Genomic DNA, 22,001 nt, shown 5'->3' on the forward strand with positions numbered 1-22,001 from the left:
TCCTTAAGGATGCGTTGTTTAAAATGTGTCTGGATTGTGGCACCAAAATGGCCGCTATTGATGAACATTCTCAATGCCTAATTTGTTCAGGTGAAAGGCATAATCCAGCCACGTGTAAGGCCTGCACCGTTTTTACCCCGAAGGCCTGTGACAAGACCACACCTTAAGATTAAAGGCTGCTCTCTGGGAGAAATCATTAGGGATTCCAAAACAGGATTCTGTCAGCTATGCTGCCATGGGGATTGGGATGGTCAGACAGGGTCAGTGTAATTGCTCTTGCATTCCTTTCTGTGCTTCGCACTGAAACGCTTATCTGTAAAGATGTGCAGGTGGGAGTTGTGGTGTCTGCCTTTTCCAGGGAGCCGTGGGAGAGTGTGAGTTCCCAGCTTCGGCTAGCAATGGTTTGCAAGCTTTATCCCGCGCACGGGAGGGTGCCTAATTGGCCAGCGCAGTGGGGGGGGGGGCATACGAATACCCTATATCTTATTATGCCCAAGGGGCAACTGCCATTCTTAACAATGCTTATGTTAATGCATCTATAGCTCTTTAATAAAGTATTACCTTTCCTGGAAAGTGTGTACTACGTTGCTGGCTGTGGGTTCTGACAGATTCCCCTCTTAAACGAGCCAGTGCCCCCCCCTGAGACACTCCCTGATGACCACTTGAGGCCCGTCCCCTCATCACCAGCCAAGAGCCTCAGGGTGAAGAGCAAGGACCTTCGCCTTTATTCTGAGCAGCTCATCTGCATAATTTCCTTCACTTCTCCAGAACAAAAAGTAATGGACATACTATACACATCTGAACCTGGTCCCATTGCTATCCCAATGATGAAAGGGATACGTGATATCATTAAAAATGCTTGGTCACAACCAGCCTCTATACAATCTTCCATCAAAAAGTTGGAAAACTTTTACAAGGTCCAAGCGACTCATTGTGAGTTTTTCTATCACCATCCCACTCCCTCAATGTTCCCTTTTAAGCTGAGTTAGTGTGAGCTAGCTCACAGTTCGTTAGCCCCCGGCTCACACATTTTTGTCTCAGCTCAGGAAGGATGGCTCCAAAGCAAACTAATTTACACAGTAGCCAAATCGCTCAGAGCTTTAATGACAGGAGCTCACAAAGTAGAATTTTTGCTCGCAAGACTCCACAGCTTAGTGGGAGCACTGCTCCCAGTTCCTTAGTTGCAGAGGTGCTGCCTTCCAGATACCAAAGGGGTATTAGATCATCCACCACGAATAGGGAGGGCAGCAAGTTAGATCTGTTGGGGAGGAAATTATATACTCCTGCCGCCCGGCGTCTGCGTGTCACCAGTTTCAAGGCAATAATGGCACACTATCATGTATACCTCTGGCAGGAAATGACACAGCATATTGAGACTATGACAGAAGAAAAAAAGGGTTTGGCCAATTCCCTCCAAGCAGAGGGGATTAAGCTTGCCAAGCAAGAGCCGAAGGCCTCTTGACATGCAGCAGATGCTAGTGCCTGTTCTATGGCATCAGCTGTTACCCTCCATAGGCATGCTTGGTTAAGGGTTTCTGCACTCCCCTTGGATGCAAGAGCCTGGGTTGAGGATCTCCTCTTCGAGGAGAAGACCTTGTTTTGCCATCAGACTGACAAGGTCCTAGAAAAGATTCACAAGAACAAGGTGACTGTGAAATCCCTGAGTACCACCTCCCAATAGAAGAAGAAGAGATTGGATTTATACCCCGCCCTTCACTTGGAGTCTCAGAGCGGCTTACAAATGCCTTTCCCTTCCCCTCCCCACAACAGACACCCTGTGAGGTAGGTGGGGCTGAGAGAGCTCTGACACAAACGGCTCTTTTTCAAGGACAGCTGTGCCAGAGCTTGTGACTGACCCAAGGTCACATCAGCAGGTGCAAGTGGAGGAGTGGGGAATCAAACCCGGTTCTCCCAGATTAGAGTCTGCACACTTAACCACTACACCAAAGCCTGCTAAGGTACTTTTCCTGTCATTCCCAGCAGTCATCCTGGGGGAGAGGATATAGATTTCAGCCACCACCTTATCATCCGTCGTATAATCCACAATTTCAGCCTAGGAAACAACAATACAGGCAGAAGGGTCGGTCCATTCAGCCCCTTCGTGATCCTCCTGCTAAGAATGCCCCTCAACAGTGATCAGGGATTCCTATGTTCGCTGACAGGCTTTCTTCCTTTGCGCCTCGTTGGGCCATGGTTAATAATGGCAATTGGGTGTTGAAGATAATAAGCGATGGTTATTGTTTGGGATTCTTATCTATACCCTCTTCTCATCACTCACTTCTGGTAACCACTAACACTAACCCAATGTTGCAACAGGAGGTTTTGACTTTGTTGCCAAAAGGGGCAATTCAACCTGTTTCCCTTCAAGAAGGTGGAGAAGGGATTCTATTCTAATTACTTTCTGGTCAAGAAGAGAACTGGTGGCTTACGTCCCATTCTAGATTTAAGGGAACTGAATAAGCACCTACACATATGAAAGTCTAGGATGCTGACCCTGGAGGATACGTTTCCATCCACAGGTAGGGGTTCTCGGTTTGCTGTCTTGGGCTTACTGGATGCATACATTCACATTTCCATCGACGTGAGTCACAGAAAATATATCTGCTTTCAACTAGCTGATTACATTGACCAATGCACTGTACATCCCGTTTGTGCTGGCTACGGCACTGAGGGTCTTCACCAAGTGTTTCTTGGCTGTTGTTGCGTTCCTCAGATTAAAGGGTTGCTCTGTATTCCCTTCTCTAGATGACTGGCTATTAGTCGCCCCGTCAAAGGAACAACTGTCAAAACATATCTAGCTCACTGTGGACACTTAAGAGTGGCTGGGTGTCCTGATTAACAGAGAAAAGTCTAGTCTCTGTCCTACCCAGGAGGTTAACTTTATAGAATCCAGGCTGAATTCAATCTGCTACAGGGCTTTTTTGCCACAAGCCAGGGCTAATTCAATTAAAAAGTGGATCACTCATTTTTCTGCAAACAGGTTTCAAACTGCCCGTCATGTTCAGAGGTTGCTAGGTTTAATGGCTTTGACTACTTCTACCATACAGCATGCACAGCTGCATATATGTTCATTGTAAACTGATTTTTACAAGTAGATTCTCAGTGGAAATGTTTTTCCATTCCCAGGCCAATCCTTAAGTCCCTGCGTTGGTGGTCATAGGACACCAATCTACTGCAGGGTATCTCACCTGCTCCTATAGTCCCTGACCTCCATATGTACACGGATGCTTCCCTGCTGGACTGGGGGGGAGGCACATTGTGACTCACTTCGTGTTAGCGGCCTATGGTCTCCGGCTGAGACTAAGCTTCATATTAACAATCTAGAGATGAGCACAGTGAGACATGCTCTTTCTTCCTTTGCAGGATTGGCTTCTCAGTATCCACTGACAACCTGGCCACAAAAATTTATTTGAACAAACAGGGAAGCCACCCTGCTGTGGGACTTTGCAATTCACAACCAGACTCCTTTGGTGGCTATACACATCCCAGGTCGGGAGAACACCCCAGCAGACCAATTAAGCCGGGATCCCTACACCTCCCATGAGTGGTCGATAACCAACAGGTACCTCCTCCCAATTTTCCAGGCTTGGAGGTTTCCCAGCATCGCTCTCTTTGCCTCACACAGGAATGCGAAGTGCTCCAGTTATTGCTCCAGGGTATGAGATCGCAAGGATTCCCTTTCTCCTCAATTGGTCTCAGAGGCTTTGCGATGTCTTCCTGCCACTTCCTGTCACAGATCCTAGCCAAGCTCAAAGCAGACAAGGCTATCTGTATCCTTATTGCCCCATTGTGGGCCTGGAGGCGCTGGTTCCCTACTCTCTGGTCTCTGTCCAAGGGCAGGAGAATTCCCCTGCCTGCCACTCATGACCTCTTGACCATAGGGCATGTTCAGCACCACAACCTGTGGAGGCTTTGCCTGCATGTTTGGTTCGTTTCAATGTAGATCACTATTCTGAACATGTCACTCGGGTTCTGTTGTCTTCCCATCAGCCAGCCACGTGGAAGTCCCATAATGCCAAATGGGATCAGTTTGCTTCTTGGGCTAGAGAGAGAAAAAATAGTGCCTGAATCCCGCCCATTGGCAGAGGTATTACTCTCTCTGCTTGATGCTGGTTTATCTCCCTCCTGAATTAAAGTCCATTTGGCTGCCTTGTCACCCTTTCATGTTGGTACAGTAGGTACCACCATTTTTTCAAACCTTTAAGGTGTTTTTTTTAAATGTAATTTAATCTGTATCCTCTGGTTAAACCTCCCTTACCAGCATGGAGCCTACTGTTAGCCCTCTCTCAATTAATAAAACAACCTTTCGAACCACTGATCTCCTCTGATTTTTCACTACTATCCTACAAGACTGCATTTCTTATCACCATCACCTCTGTTTGCAGAGTCGGGGAATTAAAAGCCCTGCAGTGTGATCCCCCTTTCTCAGGGTACACAGGGATAAGGTCGTACTTCGCCCCAGCCTGGAGTTCACTCCCAAAGTGGTCTCCCCCTTTCATTTGAACAGGGATATAATCCTGCCAGTGTACTTCTCAGATCCACAATCCCCAGCAGACAGGGTCATGCACACATTAGATCAGGGGTGTCAAACATGTGGCCCGGGGGCTGGATCAGGCCCCTGGAGGGCTTCCAGCAGGCACGCAGTGGAACTGGCCATCTCCTGCTTCCAGTTCTGCTGCTGCTGCATCATAGCTTGCTTCGCCAGATTCTCTTAATCACTCAGCCATTTCATGTTTTAACCTGGGTCCTAGACTCAGAACTCTGAGCATGAGATTTCTCTGGCGAATGTCAATAAATCAAAAGTAGGTTTGCAGCTTACAGAGCTAATGTTTTAAGCATGTTTCTATTTTAAGTAAAAAAAAAAATCTTTGTGTTTGTGTCCTTTATAAAGTTTATATCTCCGCTGCCTGGCATTACATTTTATGGCACACGTGGCCTGGCCCAACAAGGTCACATTTATGTCAGATCCGGCCCTCATAACAAATGAGTTCAACACCCCTGCATTAGATGTTAGGAGGACTATTTTGTTTTATTTAGACTGTACTCATTTGTTCCGAACAGATAACAATTTTACCAATAATACAATCCAAAAGAAATTATAAAATAGATAGTTGTGGCTATGTCAGGCCTAACTCAAGTTGTCACAAGCTAGATTTGACCATACAAAAGATGCCTGAATCATAAAATAAAATAAAGTAAAATAAACCTGATTGGAAGTCCTATTAAAGCCACTTGGGCCTGTTGACGGCCACGTCCAGATCAGTCAACTCAAATGTCCGGCCAGGTGCCCCTGCGAGAAGAGTCGGACGGGGGCGGAGGTCAAGACAAAGAGGAGCTGAACTGGAAGATTAAGGAGCAGAAAGTTGTCATTGATGAACTTTCCAACTTGAAGAAAAACCGGAAAGTATACAAACAGCAGCCCAACAGCTACATATGTTTTCTAGCAGATCGGACCCAGACACTCTCAGAGAGTAGAAATGCATTGGATGAACTGAGGAAGGCGTACCAGGAAATAGAAAATTCAGAGAAAGCCAAAATCAAGAAATAGATCAACCGAGCAATAGTTTTGCAATGTGTGGCATTTGTTGTGTGGTCAGCCTGTCCCATTGTCCTCCCGTCAGTTGGCTCTTGAAAGAGGGGATCCTGCGTAGTCTCAAAAGGAGAGGGCCAGACAGCAGCCAACAGTTAATCAAATCCGTCCTCGATCTGCCGTATCAATGCTTGTTTTCTGGCCACGTACTTCACTTAAGGGGACTAATGACTCCTCAGCCCCTGGAAGATACCGTGACTGGAAACGTCTTCCTTTGGAATGGAGAAATCTTTGGTGGCGTCCATGTTGAGGCTGAAGAGAATGACGCTCAAGTCCTGTTCCGCCATCTTTGTTCTTGTGGAAGCAAACTGGACGTCCTGTCGGTCTTGTCTTCCGTTCGGGGTCCCTGGTCGTTTGTGTTTTATGAGGCATCCAGACATCGCTTATGGTTTGGAAGAGATTACTTTGGCCATCACAGTCTGTTGTGGCAGTTTAACGAGGACCGTGGCAGCGTCCTTGCTCTCTCTTCTGTGAGTGCGATTCCCGAAACGGGCAACCTGTGGCTAGAGGTTCCGGCAGCTGGAATCTTCAAACTGGGATCTCCGGGTCTGTGCCGCATCCCAAGGTGTGGTTTTAACATTGCATCCGTGGCAGTGTTCTCCCAGTGAGAACAGAACTGAAGAAGCAATCATCGGGGACCAAATCTGGTTTTGAAAGATTTGCCAAGTTACGTGTCTCTTGAAGTGAACAAGGGCCACTCATTGGTCACGCCTGTCGTTCCTTTAAATGCGAAGGTTCTTGAAGTGCCGGAGGAATCCCAGTTCTCCAGTTTTGCCGACAGTGTAGTCGATGTTGGATCGCGTCCTTGGGAGATCCCGAGAGACGCATCCACCATTAGAGCACCTAAACCGGAAGCTCAGCTGTGCTAAATTTTCTTCAGGAGCTTGTAGAATTCATTGTGAAATTTTATGTACAGATTTCAAATTTTAGAGATTTCCAATGATTGGTATTTAGTCAGACCACTATTATTTTCCAGTGATTTTATTACATAGCTTTACTTCTAATATGTACTCGTCATTCGCCAAATAAATAAATTGATTGACTTCCCAGTCAAGGGCCAGCAAGAAAGGCCCACCCGCAGACAAGGTAGGAGTTTCTGCATACATAAGAAACTCCCAAGGTGTGCAGGAATATTAGAGAACCAAAAAAACCATCTGTTCCTGAAAAACAACCTGCTGGGAACTGAGCATATTCACTGTCCTCAGAATGTTGAGAACACTTGAATGTTCTTAAGGAAAAAGAAAATATAAAGCAGGGGGTGATGGGGAAATCACCCTGCTGAAGACCCTGAGACGTTACTGCATCACAGAAGAAGGGAAATTTCCAGACTGTTTATCCCCTCCCCAGTCCTTGTGGGCCCCAGCAACACTATCTAGAACCACCTGGAGCAAAACTGTGCCACCCTTCATGGGATGCTATTTACCTTTGTGCCATGGAAAGCTTCAGCTGCTCATGGACACCCAGTAAGTTTCTGTTAAAGGGGCATTTTTCTCCAGTCCTGTTGGCAACCTTAGATCTGCTCAATGGGGTGATTTTGCAGTACATGTCCAGTTAGGCATACATCATTGACTCCACAAGAGGCTTGGCTGGCACAAAACATTAGCGCTTTATGCAGCTTTTCACCAATGCTTAAACAACATTTACTATTTTGCGATTGTTACCATCCTTTGTACAAAACTAAGTTCAAAAGTAACCGTGCAATGGGCGAAAGATTTATGTGATCTGAAGAGAAACCAGAGTATTTTACCACATGTGGTGGACCTGTAATAAAGTTCAGGGCTTTTGGAAAATGGTGCGGACACTAATTCAAGAAATAATGGAGAAGAATTTAGCGTTAAGACCAGAAATATATTTATTAAATATGCTACCTAAGGAGTATAGTCAGCAGGACAGATACGTATTGGTATATATAATAACTGCCGCGCGATTTGTTATTGGCCCAAAAGTGGAAATCAGATATGATACCGTCAAGGGAAGAGTTAGTGGTGAAAGTGCTAGATGTAGCACAAATGGATAATCTGAGCCTGATGTTGCAAAATAAAAATGAGAAAGTATTTAATAAAAGATGGGCTAAGGTATATGAACGGATGAATAGGTTAAATGTGTAAGACTCCTTAATATATGTTAATTTTGGCTTGGAAAGCAAACAATGTAAAATGTAAGACAACATTTGTTAACGTTTATGGAATGTAAATTATCTAAAAATCAATTAAAATATTTTTTTAAAAAAGTCACCATGCAATAACTTGCAGCTAGAAACACAAACTATAGAGCACAGAAGTTTTTGCAAAGGATGCTAGGGCATTAACAGAGAAATGCATATGTTGTGACCTTTTAAAGATGTTGGGGGGGGAAAGAAAGCAAGACTGCAAGAAAAATGTGCTGACAAGTTGTTACAGAATCCCAAACCCGAGGGTTATAGCTCACCAGCACGGCTCATCAGATATCTTTTAAATGGCTCATGGGGTGTGTGCACTGGCTATATTACTTCACATAAGCGTGCGGCTGCTGCCAGTGCAAATCAGCTCAAGGTGTCTTTTGTATGCTAAGAAGCAACGACTGTTAGAATAACACAGTTGGGAGGTAATGTCCTGCTTGTACCCATGATTGCTGTAAAGCTGTAAATTTGGAGGAAGATGTTACACACACACACACACACACACACACACACACACACACACACACACACACACTCCAGCTCTCCAATACAACTTTCTCCCCCTTGCAGCTATTTTTATAAAACATCAAGAGATCCAGTAGATCTGCTGCATAAGGTATAGTTTGGCCATCAGGTACATTCTCCCCTTTTTTATAATTTTTGTACAGTTCACTTAATAAACCTTTTCAAGTTCTGCAACCCAAAGAGGCTATGAAATAGGATGACAACTAATTTCCTGTATGTGACTATCCAAACTCTGGACTACACATTGTTATGGGGCGTTAATGTAACTGATCTCAAATGTCAGGAAGGGTTGCTAGTGGTTGTATTTGGCTTTGTTTCAGGAGGTGGGTGGTGGAGTTAGGGTTGCCAGCCTCCAGGTGGGGCCTGGAGATCTCCTGCTTTTAAAACTGATCTCCATGAACAAGACATACCCAAGAATTCTGCAATACATACAGTCATCCTCCAAAGAAGCCATTTTCTCTTGGGGACCTGTTCTTTGTCATCTGGCACAGGCAGTTGGCACACAGACCTGTCTAGGGAGAGATGGTCCCTCAGCTCAGTGAGCCCAGGTAGTCCACGTGAGGCTTAAAAACCAGCATTTTCAGTGGAGGTCTCCAGCTCCAGAACAGCTGCCAATGTCAGGTATTGTACAGGAAGCATCATCAACTAGCCATGTGTGTTTAGTGGACCCTTTTAGCAAAGAAGAAACCAAAAACACTGAACATATTAAAGAAGGATGGAGAATCACAAGCATTGCCATTCAGCAATGACACTACGAACAATAAAAACTATAAAAAAACAGCAACGGTCTATTCCATCTATTGGCACTTCACTCCTATGGATTTATTATTCGTCATCTGGAACAGGCTTATATTGCCATTGATTGGATTCATATATCGTTTTTCATGTTTTAATTTTATACTGATATGAATGTATTGTGGAATGTCGTACACCACCCTGAGCCCTGTACACAGGGGAGGGCGGTTTAGACATCTAATGAAATAAATAACTAAATTTTACACAGAAGTTGCCGCCGGAGACTCACAACTGCAGTAAGGCTGTAAGTCCTTGTGGTGAACTCATATAAAGTGTAATGTGTAGCTTGGCTATAAGAGTCTACATCGATCATATGGAACTGTCTTATAACAAATCAGGCCATTGGTCCGGCTTAGCTTACTATTGTCTGCTCTGACTGGCAGCAAGTCTCCCTTTCTCAGTTTGGTGTAGTGGTTAGGTGTGCGGACTCTAATCTGGGAGAACTGGGTTTGATTTCCCACAGCTGCTGGTGTGACCTTGAGTCAGTCACAAGTTCTTTCAGAGCTGTTCTCTCAAGGGCAGTCCTTGAAAGAGCCCTCTCAGCCCCACCTACCTCACAGGGTGTCTGTTGTGGGGAGGGGAAGGGAAAGGAGATTGTAAGCCAGTCTGAGACTCCTTTGGGTAGTGAAGGGTGGGGTATAAATGCAATCTCTTCATCTCTTCTTCTTCATCTCAAGACTTTATGGCACCTACAATTTCACAAATGCGGCCAGAAATAAATTGTAAGTTAAGGCTACCACCTTATCTTCTGCACCATAGGAATAGTACAGACCGTCTCCCAAGTAGCTACACTTTTCTCTGATTGGCTCTTTGGGGTGGCGTGATGACGGGGAGGCTCTTGTACTACCAGAGTCCAGGTCACTTCCCGCTTTTGTGGATGTGAGAGGCAGGGGTCATTTCCTGCAGGAGCGCACGGGAGCAGAGCTCCGGCAGTAAAGAGCCCAGGGGGCGGGCACATGCAACAAGCCCCACCCCCTGCTCCCAGCAGCCCTCAGTCAGAGCAAGAAGCAGCCAGGTAAGCTGCAGAGCCCCTCCTGGCCCCCCGGTCCAAAACAGTCCAGTGGCACCTTTAAGGCCAAGTTTTATTCAGGGGCTCTCCCTCCTTTGCGAGGACAGATCTGCACATTCCGCCCCCCCAATAGCTAGCAATCCAAAACAGTCCAGCGGAGCCTGAGCAGTGGGTGTTGCCTTCTGACACACTTCCGGTGATGTCAGGGGGCGTGGCATATGCAAATGAGCTATGCTAATGAGTTACGCTAATGAGCTCCTGCACCTCTTTCTCTACGAAATGACCTCTGGTGAGAGGCGATGAGAGGTCACAAGACTGTAGAGAACTGGCACTCTGCGAGAGGCCCAGCTTGCTCTTGGCTACTGGTGGCATGGGGGGGGGATGAGGGGACTGGCTGTGCCAACAGTTGCTTCTCAGGTGCCAGGTGGGTCTGAGCCAAGGCCTTGCAGCGCTGCTGGGCTTAGCTAACTCCCGTCTCTGAAGAAGTGTGCCTGCCTGCATACATGAAAGCTTATATACCCAGAATTAAACTTTGTTGGTCTTAAAGGTGCCACCGGGCTCAAATTCTGTTCCCAGATGCCAGTGGCTCAGGAATGGCGTACTTTTGCTAGGGGTGATAAAATACTTTCAGCTTGCCCCACTTAAGGATTGGTGCTATATAAAGGGTTAAAAAGGAAGCTGGGTGACATGTTGGAATTAGGGATGTGGAATGCTCTTGGAAAGGAATGGATGTAATCCCAATGCTAAATTTTTTTTTTTGGGGGGGGGAGTTTAAAAGAGAATGGGGCCTATATTGTAAATGAGCACTGAAAGGCCAGACCGTACAACAGCTGTAGTGGCACACGTGGCACGGAACTTAAAATGCCAGCCTTACTGCAGAATTTCTGTTATTTTTTTTCCCTATGAACGAAAATTATTTTAAAAAACAGTTATTAGCCAACTTTCTTGCTTAACAGAGCTCAAGACAACTTACAACACAGATAAAACACATAAAATAAAATACGTTAAAAACATAAAAATCAAAACATCAAATCACAGTGCAGGACTATTAACTCAACCAAATGGGAACCTAAATAAAACTGTCTTCTCCTGCCCCCTAAACATCGAAGGTGAGGGGACCAGGTGCAGTTCCCTGAGGTTGTTTCATATATATATATATGGGGCTGTCACTGAAAAGGCCCTGTCTTGCATACCCACCAAATGAGCTTATTCGATTGATGGGCAGTCAGGAGGGCCTCTCCCTGTGATCTTAATTCCCGGGCAAGGACATTTGAAGAAGACAGTCTTTAAGATACCCCAGGCTCAAGCCATGCAGGGGTTTAAAAGTAAAAACCAACATCTTAAATAGGTACCTCTTCGGTGGGAAGGTAACAGCGTTCCGTGTGCCTTGGTGTTTAGTCATGCCGGCCACATAACCACGGAGACGTCTTCGGACAGCGCTAGCTCTTCGGCTTGGAAACAGAGATGAGCACTGCCCCCTAGAATCGGATTCAACTGGCTTTTGAGCAAGGGAAACCTTTACCTTTATAATGTTGGAAGTGAATGAACCTGAAATTGTATGTCTGGCATTGTTAGGTCTAGTTACTGTGTTGTCAGAGTGGATATGGGGACAGAGTTTCTTGCAGGCCCTGGCCCCAGAGTTTGTGTCCATGTTTAGGAAGTGTACTGTTGTGAATGAGAAGTTGTTTAAGGTTAGGTGGCTCTCGGTGGGCAAAAAAAGGTTTGCCTCCTAGTACCTGTGTGAGAGGAGTATCATTGTCCAGCAGATGCTGTACGTTGTTAATGATGCACTGAACTGGTTTGAGCTGAGAGCAGTATGTGACCTGACCACCAGTGGTGTTCTATTGTTTTGTCTGGGCTGATCTTGTAGCAGTTTGTCCCTTAGTATCATTCTGGTGTTGTCAGTCGGCTTATTATATCAGCTGGGTACTGTAATTCCAAAAAAGTCTGTTGCAGGTCCTACAGGTGGTTCTGAACGTGTATCTAAGCAAGGAGTCCTAACAGGGCAAACCTGGGCAGAGTTACTATTATCTAAGCCTGTTAATTTTGGAGGTTTTAAATTGCAGTATCTTCTGCAAAGGCCTGTGCAGTAAGACAACTAATTCTTGCATTGGCTGCAACATACTATCAGTTTATTCCAAATGAATACTGGTTGGTTGTTTTTTTAAATAGGAGGGTGCACAGAAATCTTACTGAGTTCAGGTTCAACTCATTTTGGTTGGATTCTTTGTCTTGTACTTGGGATAATTCCATTTTTGAACCATTTTTGAACCAACTCAGCTTCCTGCTTAGGATACAGTACACATAATATTCTAGATTTTTTAGCAGCTGTTGGGAGATTCCTGCAGCCATTTTTCTTTCCTAGGTGAATTCTCCCCTTCCGCTAAGAGAAATGTCAGTGTTTCTCTTCACTGCAGTTCAAGCTATCCACTTTTCTGTGTACTCACAATTTAAAACCAGGGTTTAAAGCTGACCAGCAACCCCCTGACTGAGAGGGACCCTAAATTCCCAACTTAACACAGTAAACGCAAGACAAGAAAACTTTGCTCGGTGGGGGCAAGAAGGCACAATCCTTTAGGCTGTTCCCTTAACAGCGATTAAGAGACTGGAGCCATTAAAACCTGCAGTGACCCCTCTTCCTTTACAGTCTGTGGGTTAACTTGTTGACTGTAGGACAAAACTCACCACCCTTCTATGCAGTCCAAGATGATGCCATTTTTAAATAGTGGAAGAATTTGATGTTAACCTCCCTCACCCTTCTAAGTAATTGTTGGCTCTTTTCTGTTTGGGGCCTCTCGATACTATTGAATCTAAGACATTAGGAATTTGTCCAATGACTTCTGAGGACTGACATTAGACAAAAGTGAGTTATGTGATTTCTGTGTTGAAGTCTTGATCTCACGGGACAGAGCTCAATACACTTCTAGGCCCCTAAATAAGGGTGGGAACTCACAAATGTTAACTATCTGCTGTAAATGAATGTTTTGTTCTGTGAGTGACATAATTGGGCCAGACTAGGGTTTTCCATAATCCCAAAGTGAAACCACCTAGAGGCTCGTTTGTCCACATGTGAGATTGTTCACCACGAGTAACAGCAATCAGTGACTCCCTGGGGCAGAGACTTGTATTTTTGCATATGTGGTTATATGAACATGCCATGTATGCTAATGATTCTGTATCATCCTCTTAAACAATTTGGGAATGATTCAGCCAAGTTTAAGCATTTTTAAATCCTTTTTTTTTTCCTAATGGGAGAGTATGTGCTGAAATCTCTAAGAGTGGTGGGACATTAAAATGTTGTAATGGTAGGTGGACTGTGCCTAAATTTGTATTCTGCCCAGAAGCTCAGAGTGCCATTTTATGCTCTCAAACTCACTATGAAAGAGATCACGTTGAGAAATAAGGATTAGAATGGAAGTTTTTAGTCTTATGCACCTAGGTGGAAGATACACTAAAGCCAGTGGTGCTTACTATTTTTTGCATTTTTGCATTTGTGTGTGTGTGTGTGCCTGTGCCTGGAAGTCATGGCGACCTCTGGGGCATGGAGGATGGTCAGAGAAGTGGCTTGATAGCCTGCCTCTGCCTCCTGGCCCTGGTATTCTTTGAAGGTCTCCCATCGAAATACTTGCCAGGTTCTATCCTGTTTAGCTTCCGAGATCTGAATTGGGCTTGCCTGGGCTATCCAGGTCAGGGCACCAGTGGAGCTTACTTTTGAGTAAGCATTCATACAGGTGGGCTGTCAGGTATTAAACGATAAAAAATAGAATCCTTATTTCATTCCAAATGAAGAATGTGGAAACTTTGTGGTTTAATTTAAATACATTAATACCCTTTTCTACGTATTTTGAAAGCTTCATCCATGACAACAAAAACTTATAGCTGGTCTATATTTTTTCAAAAGAAACAAAATCTCACCAGTAAATGGTAAATTTCTCAAAAAAGACACACAATATATATACAAAAATACTAAACCCCTGTGGGGGAGATGTTAGCCGGCGAACAGAAGGTCCAGCTCGGAAGCCTGGAAAAAAGACCTCTTCGGCATTAAGAAGCCTGTGATGGGCCAATCCGGCCAGGCAGTGGCAGTGTGGCACTATGACTCAAAGCAGTCCTGGAAGAACTGACGTCATCCAGCCAAGCCGAAAGTGAATGCCGTCTGGAACATGCCTGAAGCTTACAGCTGAACAAAATCCCCGTCGGCTGTAAAAGTGTGCGATTTAAATAATTATATGTTGTCCTCCCTTACCCTATGAATCATTGTTAGTCCCGTGTGAAAACTTGAGTAACTGTAAATTGCTCAGAGCCAGCAGCTTTGCAGGATGAGCGATCAATAAATCGAAAGGTATTTATTATTATTATTATTATTATTATTGTTATTATTATTATTATTATTATTTTCAACCTTAAAAAATAACAAAACATACCTTTTGTAGTAGTTGGATGTGATGTATGCCATCAGCATCCTCTTCTTTCTTTGATGTTGGACAGGAAATAAGAGGACAAAGTTCCATAAAAGAGGGAAAAGATGTATTTTCAAGATTTAGGATATCGACATGTGTCTTTTCCAGATTATATTATCATTATGTATGGTCTGTTATGTATGGTCTGTTATGGTCTGGTCCATTCCAGTGTATGGTCTGTTAGCTATATTTCACCTCATGCATCTGGTAAATTGGGCTCTAGTCTCTTATGCTACAATAAAATGCTTGGTCTTTTAGGTGCCCAAAGTTCATAGAATCAAAGAATCACAGAGTTGGAAGGGGTCAGACAGGCCATCTAGTCTAACCCCACCCCCTGCTCAATGCAGGATCAGCCTTCAGCATCTCCGACAAGTGCTTGTCCAGACGCTGCCTCCCTGGGCAGCTGATTCCACTGTTTCACAACTCTGACTGTAAAAAAGTTTTTTCTACTATCCAGCCGATATCTTCCTGCCCTTAATTTAAACCCATTATTGCAAGTCCTTTCCTCTGCTGCCAACAGGAGCAGCTCCTTGCCCTCCTCTACGTGGCACCCCGTCTGATACTTCAAATACTTACAGAGATCAGTCATGTCCCCCCTTAACCTACTCTTCTCCAGCCTGAACATTCCCCAGTCCCTCAACTTTTCCTCGCAGGGCTTGGTCTCCAGGCCCCCAATCACCCTCGTTGCTCTCCTCTGCTCCATTCTGTCCACATCCTTTTTGAAGTAAAACCTCCAGAACTGTACACTATACTCCAGGTGTGGCCTGACCAATGCAGTGTACAGTGGGACTGTGACATCTTGGGATTTGGATATTATTCCTCTGTTGATACACCCCAAGATCGCATTAGCCTTTTTTGTTGTGGCATCACACTGGCTGCTCATATTTAACTTCAGTCCACCTGTACCCCAAGAACACACTGCTACTCAGAACTGTATCCCCCATCCAGTTCTTTCTCTTTTCTTTGACTCTTGGTTTTGGGATTTCAGTGGCCATAATTTGTCATTTTCTAGAGGGACAGATGTGTTTTGCTGTTTAAAAAAGTCTTGTATCACATAAACGCTGCAAGATTTGTTGTGGTATTTATACTGGGGTCCAGAGAGCCCCCTTCATCACATCTGTTGGCAGATATTTCTCATCCACACACCCACACACATGTGTACCAAAAGGCTGTGAGTTTGATGTGAAGATATCTAAGGACAGTGATCATTTCACAACTGCAGGGAGAAGGTTCCTCTGAGCCTCACTATTCTAATTTATTGGCAGGAGGGGAAAACCCTGATCCCCACTGAGTCCTAAATTAACAGAACTGAACTTGTTGATAAGTTCAATGATTTCATATTGGACTCCCAAGTCCACTGAAGAAGTGTCATTGAAAACAATTAGGCTGTGGCTCAATGGCAGAGCCTCTGCTTGGCATGCAGAAGGTCCCCAGTTCAATCCCCAGCATCTCCAGTTAAAAGGACCCGGAGGAGTCTGAGTAGACAATACTGATGCATTGGTGCATCGATGGTCTGATTCAGTATAAGGCAGCTTCATGTGTTCAAAACTGGGAAGGGGAGGGGGGATGTGCCAGGGTGCAAGGTGGAAGTCCCCTCTCCCCGCAATGTGCTGTGACAAGGTTGTGTGTGCCCGCCTGTCAAAGTGTAATATTTGTGTATCAAGTGAGCAACGGCCTATCCCACTCCCCGCCTTTGCCCCTCTGGAGGGCCCTGAGGCCTCCCCCTCCCACCCTTCTGCACCCGCCGGCTTAGAACCCGCTGCCAGCTTGGCTTCCCTGCTGGGGCCACCGCGCCCAGCTGCCAGCCCCGCGGGCACCTCGGCCTTGGCACAGGAGTTCTCCCCCTCCCCCCCCCCGCCCCTTGGGATAGGTCAGCCTTTCGGGATCACGGCAAAAGGTTAACGAGCCGTCTAGACGGCTGCCAAGCGCGGGGTGCCCCTCTGACCTGTTCCCGGCAGCGGTGCCAAGGCGCGCTGGCTCTCCGGCGACCTGCCCGCCGTGCCCCCGCCTCGTCCTCCCTCCGCCTGGCTCTGCTCTCGGGGGCGCGTTTTCGCGCGAGGGGCGGCTTTCTCCCCCCCCCCCAACTGTCTTTCTCGCGAGAGAAAAGCGGCGGCGCAGACGAGCCTGGGGGGGGGGGGGGGGGGGGAGAGAATTAAAACCTATTCTTGTGGATTGCGTGTGACACCAACCACTTACGTTGAAATCAACATTTTATTGATAATTCAAACACACAACCCCCCCCCCAACCGACTCGCAAATTAGGTAAGGCGGAGCTGAAATTAGGGACAAGACGTAATCACATTTTCATCTGCTGTTATTTATTGCTAGAAACAATTTCAATAATTGATGGGCTCCATTCAAAACAAAGAGGAAAGGGGAGGTGGATCGACTGCTTCGGTGGCTGCGCTGATGAGCAGAAAATTAATGAGAATGTACCCTCTGCTGCATTTAAGGGAAATCAGGGGAAATGGACACTTATGTTAATGACTGGTGATATGAAAATGAGGGGGAGGGAGAGACTCTACTAGTTTCATCCATTTGGAATGCTAGACCACTCTAGTCCTATGCCTTGCAGCAGACGGCCAGTTCAAATAGAGATAAAAACACCCAGTACAAGCAGACTGGCACTAAAGCCTCTCACCCATGGAAAACTTAATCTTAAAAAAAGCCATGCTGGATTAGGCTGGTGGCCCATCTAGTCCAGCATCCTGTCTCACACAGTGGCCAACCAGTTCCTCTGGAGGGCCAACAACAGGGCAGAGAGGCCGAGGCCTTCCCCTGGATGTTGCCTCCTGGCTCTGGGATTCAGAGGCTTGGTGACTCTGACTGGTCGTCCCCGCCGCGAAGGAAGCCGCCGCCGCCGGCAGCAGCAGCAGCAGCCGGGCCAGCCGGGCCAAGAGGCGAGGGCAGGCGGGCGGCGCGGTGGGCCACGATGCGCTCAAAGGGTAATGGTCGCGCTGCCGGGGGAGACGGGGGCTGAGCCGGCTCGGGCTGACTTGCGAGTAAGCACGTGCCAGCTGGCCGCTCGCCGAAGGGTCCGGGCTGGGAAGGCAGCGGCTGAAGGCGGGCTCCCTTGGGCGCAGCTCCTCCGCTCTCCGCTCAAGACCCGCAAGGAGGGGATGACCCCGAAGGAGCTCTGCGCCTGGGACTGCAGAGCGGGGGGGGGGGGGGGAGCCCCTTCGCGGTGCAAAGCGCCGAGGTGACTACCTGGAGCGTTAGGAGGGGAGAGCCCGTTGGGGAGGGGGGCTGCTAGCCAGGTCCTGGCTGTCCCAGAGCGGCTGGGGATGAGGTGCCTTCCTGCGCTTCTACGACCTGCTCCCGATGCCGAGGGCTCCTGTCCTGGGAGGTGGCCTGGTAAAAGGAGAGGGAATTACCCGGGACCATGTGTGGGAGTGACATTTGGAACCAAGGATGGAGAGTCCGGACAGATCTGAACTGCAGCATCTTTGCTTCTAAAAACTAAATGCAGGATGGGGGGGGGGGGAAACAGGTGAAGTGAGGGCTTGATGCACCTTCTGAGTCGTTTGGAGAGAAGCTAGCTGGGACCTGGATTAACTGTCATGTCACAAACTGGAAGAGACCCCAAGGGTCATCTAGTCCAACCCCCCTGCATCATGCAGGAAATGCACAGCTGCCTCCACCCCCACTCCCCCGGTGATCCTTGTTGTATGCCCAGTTATCTGTCCTTTGCTTTTCTGCCTTGCTGTTTCTTGAATTTAGTTAGTCCACAGGGTTTAAAGCAAAGATACCACTCTCATGTTGCATCTGCCCCTGGGTTTGGACAGGGCCAGTCTGGTTTTGATACCAGCAATGCCAGCAAGTAGTTCTAGGAAGGGGACAGGAATGCTGTCTTTGGGTGTTTACCACTGGCCCCAGTACATTTAATATAAATTGTGATGCTGCATTAACAAATTGGCACAGAAGCTTACCGCTGGCGTGTTAGGCATGCAAAAATGGCATTCCCTTTAAGTAGCTTTAAGGATGTCAGGTTTCAACCTTTTCTCTGCCTTTGGATATGCACCTTAGCACATCTTGCAAGAGAATTGGCAGGAGGATTGTGCTTTGGGGCTGGGGATGTGGTTTTCTCCAGATCAGATTAGCTAAGGATCCTGCAGGGATGTCTCATCACCGTTTTCTTCTGTAGAGTGTGGCTGGGCTCACTTGCCCTAATCCTCTTGGCTCTCTGCATCTGTCCTGCTGACAGCTTGGCGTGGAACTTCTCGTCCGGCCAGTTTCTCATCTTGTTGTCTTTCTTGACAGTATTTCTTAATGTACAGAATGGCTTGTTTCAGGGGAGCTAATTAGATTTTTCATAACTTCGGGGGCCGTGCTGCTCCACCTTTCTTTCTTTGGAGGGGAGATCAGGAAGATTGACTTCTGAGAGCTTGGTGGCGGTGCCAGAAAAGTGTGTTCCTGCAGAGTCTCTGTGGGCACTAATTGGATATTTTTTCCCGAATTGTCAAGCAAACTTTGAGTTGAGATTGCAGTGGAGCACACTGCTGCCTTGTCCTTAGCTGGCCTTCAGCGGCTTTCAGAAGAGGGAAGGTTTGTGTGTGTGAATGAGAGAGCAAAGCTGTGTAGCTTGCCACTGGGTAGGCTGCAGTCGGTATGCATAGGCATTCATTAGCATTGTGCTTTTTCTGACCGTGCCTGTTGCTGTCTTCTGGGCACTGCTTCTGCTCTTCTCGATCTCCAGTGAAAATGATTCTTGGATCACTTTGACATTTTCCCTTCTTCTGGGTTCACGGGCTTATGACGGCTGCATGGAGTTATGTACTTCTAGCAGGGTTCCCCGGCGCTTTGGTTTTGCGTTACTAATTGCTTTGCAAATAACCTGCCGCTGCTGTTGCTCAGTTGGTACCTCTGTGGCGCATGATGTTTCACATCAAGCTCTTGGGCTGTCTTCCCAGGGCCATTCTTTCAGACTCCAGAGATGTCAAACTTTTGGCAAGAGGAGGGCAGCTTAAGTGAACATGAAAAATTGTTTAAGCCTTCCTTAAGCGTAGCTAAGATGGAAACAAAGGCAGGAAAGTGATATTCTTATTGTAAAGAGACAACTGTAAATAGTAATAATGATCTCAAGAAAAGGAAGCTCTTGCATGACTTAATTCAAGTCTGAATTTTACAAATAGCTTTTTTCATGGGGCTTGGTGGTATTGTTGATAAGATGTAACTGGCTTGTGGTTTTAGGTGTGTGTGTGTGTGTGTTTTTAAATGACATTCCAGCGTCTTTGTAAATATTCTGTCTTTCATTTTTTTGCTCTTTTTCTGTTTTGTCTCTTCGCATTTCTCTCGTCTTTTGTGGGCTCCTTCAGATGATTTCAAGACATCTTGTAGTCATTAAGCAAGGTCAGGGAACCTTTGAAGGAAGTACCACTGTCAAGATGCGGTTCTGATGTCTCTGGAGCAAATTCCACATTTTTTCCCTACAGATTCACAGTTCCATCTTATACTGGGCATAACCCTGCATGGGATTGTACTGCGTGCATGCATGTGTTGAATGTTTAATACAATTTGATCTTGGCTCTCCAGGGCTCATGTGGTGTAGTGGTTAGAGCAGGGGCGTCAAACATAAGGCCTGGGTGCTGGATCCGGCCTGTCCAGGGCTCTTGTGCAGCCTGCAAGCAACTGGTGCAAGGGGTGGGAGTGCTGGGGGGAGTGGGTGGAGCCACCCCATTGTGGCTTCAGCATAGCAGAACAACCTCGTCTGCAGCAGTCAGGCATCGTTGGGGGCATCTGCCCAGCACTGCCCAGCTGCCTCTCCAGTCTGCCTCTGTGGGTTTTCCTCTGCACCCCCCTCTCAGCCCATGGGGCTTTGCAGTGAGGACACACCAACTCAGAGCTTACCAGCTGCTGTCCTTTATACAGTTTGTATCTCCAGTACCTGGCAATATGTTTTATGGCACACATGGCCCAGCCCAACAAAGTGACATTTATGTCAGAGCTGGCCCTCGTAACAAATGAGTTTGACACCTGTGGGTTAGAGTGTTTGACTGGGATTGGGGAGGCCTGAGTTCCAGTCTCCGCTCGGCTGAGCAGCTCACTGGGTGACTTTGGGCCAGTCAATCTCTTTGTCTGTCTTATATCACAGGGTTGTTGTGAGGGCAGAGTGGAGGAGCGGAGTACTGCATCCAGTGTCCTGAGTTCCTTGGGGGAAGGGTGGGATAAAAACGTGATAGGCGTGTGCTGAAGCTGGCACCAGTACTGTTTTCCCCTCCCAAGCCATCTCCCAGCAGGACTTCCACAGCTGAGTCCCAGTGGTTGCAGATGTTTGCTAAGCAAGTGCATGGCACCAAATGGCGGAGGACACAGTGACCCTTGGCTGGTGCCCTGTTTTGGTGAAGTATGATTTAGCGCAGGGATCCCCAACGTTTTTTTGAGCCTCTGGGGACCACTGGGATTCTGACGCAGTGTGGTGGGTGCAGCCACAAAATGACTGCTACAGAATGGCTGCCATAGCTAACCTTCAGCCACACAGTAAAGATCCTTTTGCTGCGTTGGCAGCCCCTGCCAAACCAACACTTTTGAAAAATCTGCACAGCCAATCAGGTCTTCAGTGGTCCTTCAGCAACCTTGCTGGGCAAAAGCCCACCTGGCCCTGCCCACTTTCTAGAAGCACTTGGCCAACAGGAATGGTGTCAGCGGGCAGCCTGGCACCCATGGGCACCATGTTGGAGACCCCTAATTTAGTGGGTTCAGTGTTGCTGCTTGGCATCAAAGAACCTTGGATTGTGTGCCGATGCCAGCAATGCTGACTGAACCTTTCTGGTCCCTAGAGGCGGTGGGCAAAACAAACAAGGGGACACGTTTGGTGGGTGGAAGGCAGGGGTAGTCTGCTCACTTGTCCCCTAAGTGTGTCTATCCAACCTTCTCACTCTCTAAGGTAGTGGAGACCGTAGCCTCCTCTGCCAGGAGAACTAGCTATGGGGGTTTTATGAGCAGTTTTGGGAAGAGAGATTGACCTCTGTAACAAGGTGATGGTAAAGGCTTCTTTAGGTTAATATAATTTGCCTATTGGTGCAGTTTGGAGTTTGTGCATTCACCATTCGAGTACTTATATTGTATTCAACATGTATGAAGTTTGGACTTCCATAGCAAGAAAGGGTTAGCATTCTAAATCACAAATCAATAAAGACAGAGGACTTGTGTTTAAATTGTTAGGCCTCATCTCTTCTCTATATAATAATTATGTTTTGGAGTGGCAACATTCCATGCACTCCCTCAGCCATTGGCCCATCAACCGCCACTCAACAGTACTCGCGTGCCATTGGCCGGGTGCTGGGTCTGCTCCTCTTCCCCACCCACTCCCCCTTTAGCCACTGCGCCCTGTCAGAATTACTGGCAAATGGCTTTCTCTCTTGACGAAGACGCTTCTCCGGCTTGCCCCCCGTGTGGGACTAACTGTTCCCTCAGTGGCTGTTGGTAGGTGTCACAAAATGGCAGTTATCTGTGTATTGTGTGTAG

General features: G+C 46.9%; 1 protein-coding gene across 1 annotated transcript in view; it reads left to right on the top strand.

The window, feature by feature from the left end:
- Window positions 1-5,757: 5,757 nt before the first annotated feature.
- The window catches only part of FBN1 (fibrillin 1), a 250,030-nt gene continuing 233,786 nt past the window's right edge, over window positions 5,758-22,001 (top strand). Inside the window, exons 1-2 of the mRNA XM_015411782.1 lie at window positions 5,758-6,060; window positions 17,385-17,482. Of these exons, the coding sequence (XP_015267268.1) occupies window positions 5,758-6,060; window positions 17,385-17,482 (401 nt within the window). The remainder of the gene's footprint in view (window positions 6,061-17,384; window positions 17,483-22,001) is intronic.

Source organism: Gekko japonicus, unplaced genomic scaffold, assembly GCF_001447785.1.
Source record: "Gekko japonicus isolate JY-2015 unplaced genomic scaffold, Gekko_japonicus_V1.1 scaffold266, whole genome shotgun sequence".
NCBI classification, from domain to species: domain Eukaryota; kingdom Metazoa; phylum Chordata; class Lepidosauria; order Squamata; family Gekkonidae; genus Gekko; species Gekko japonicus.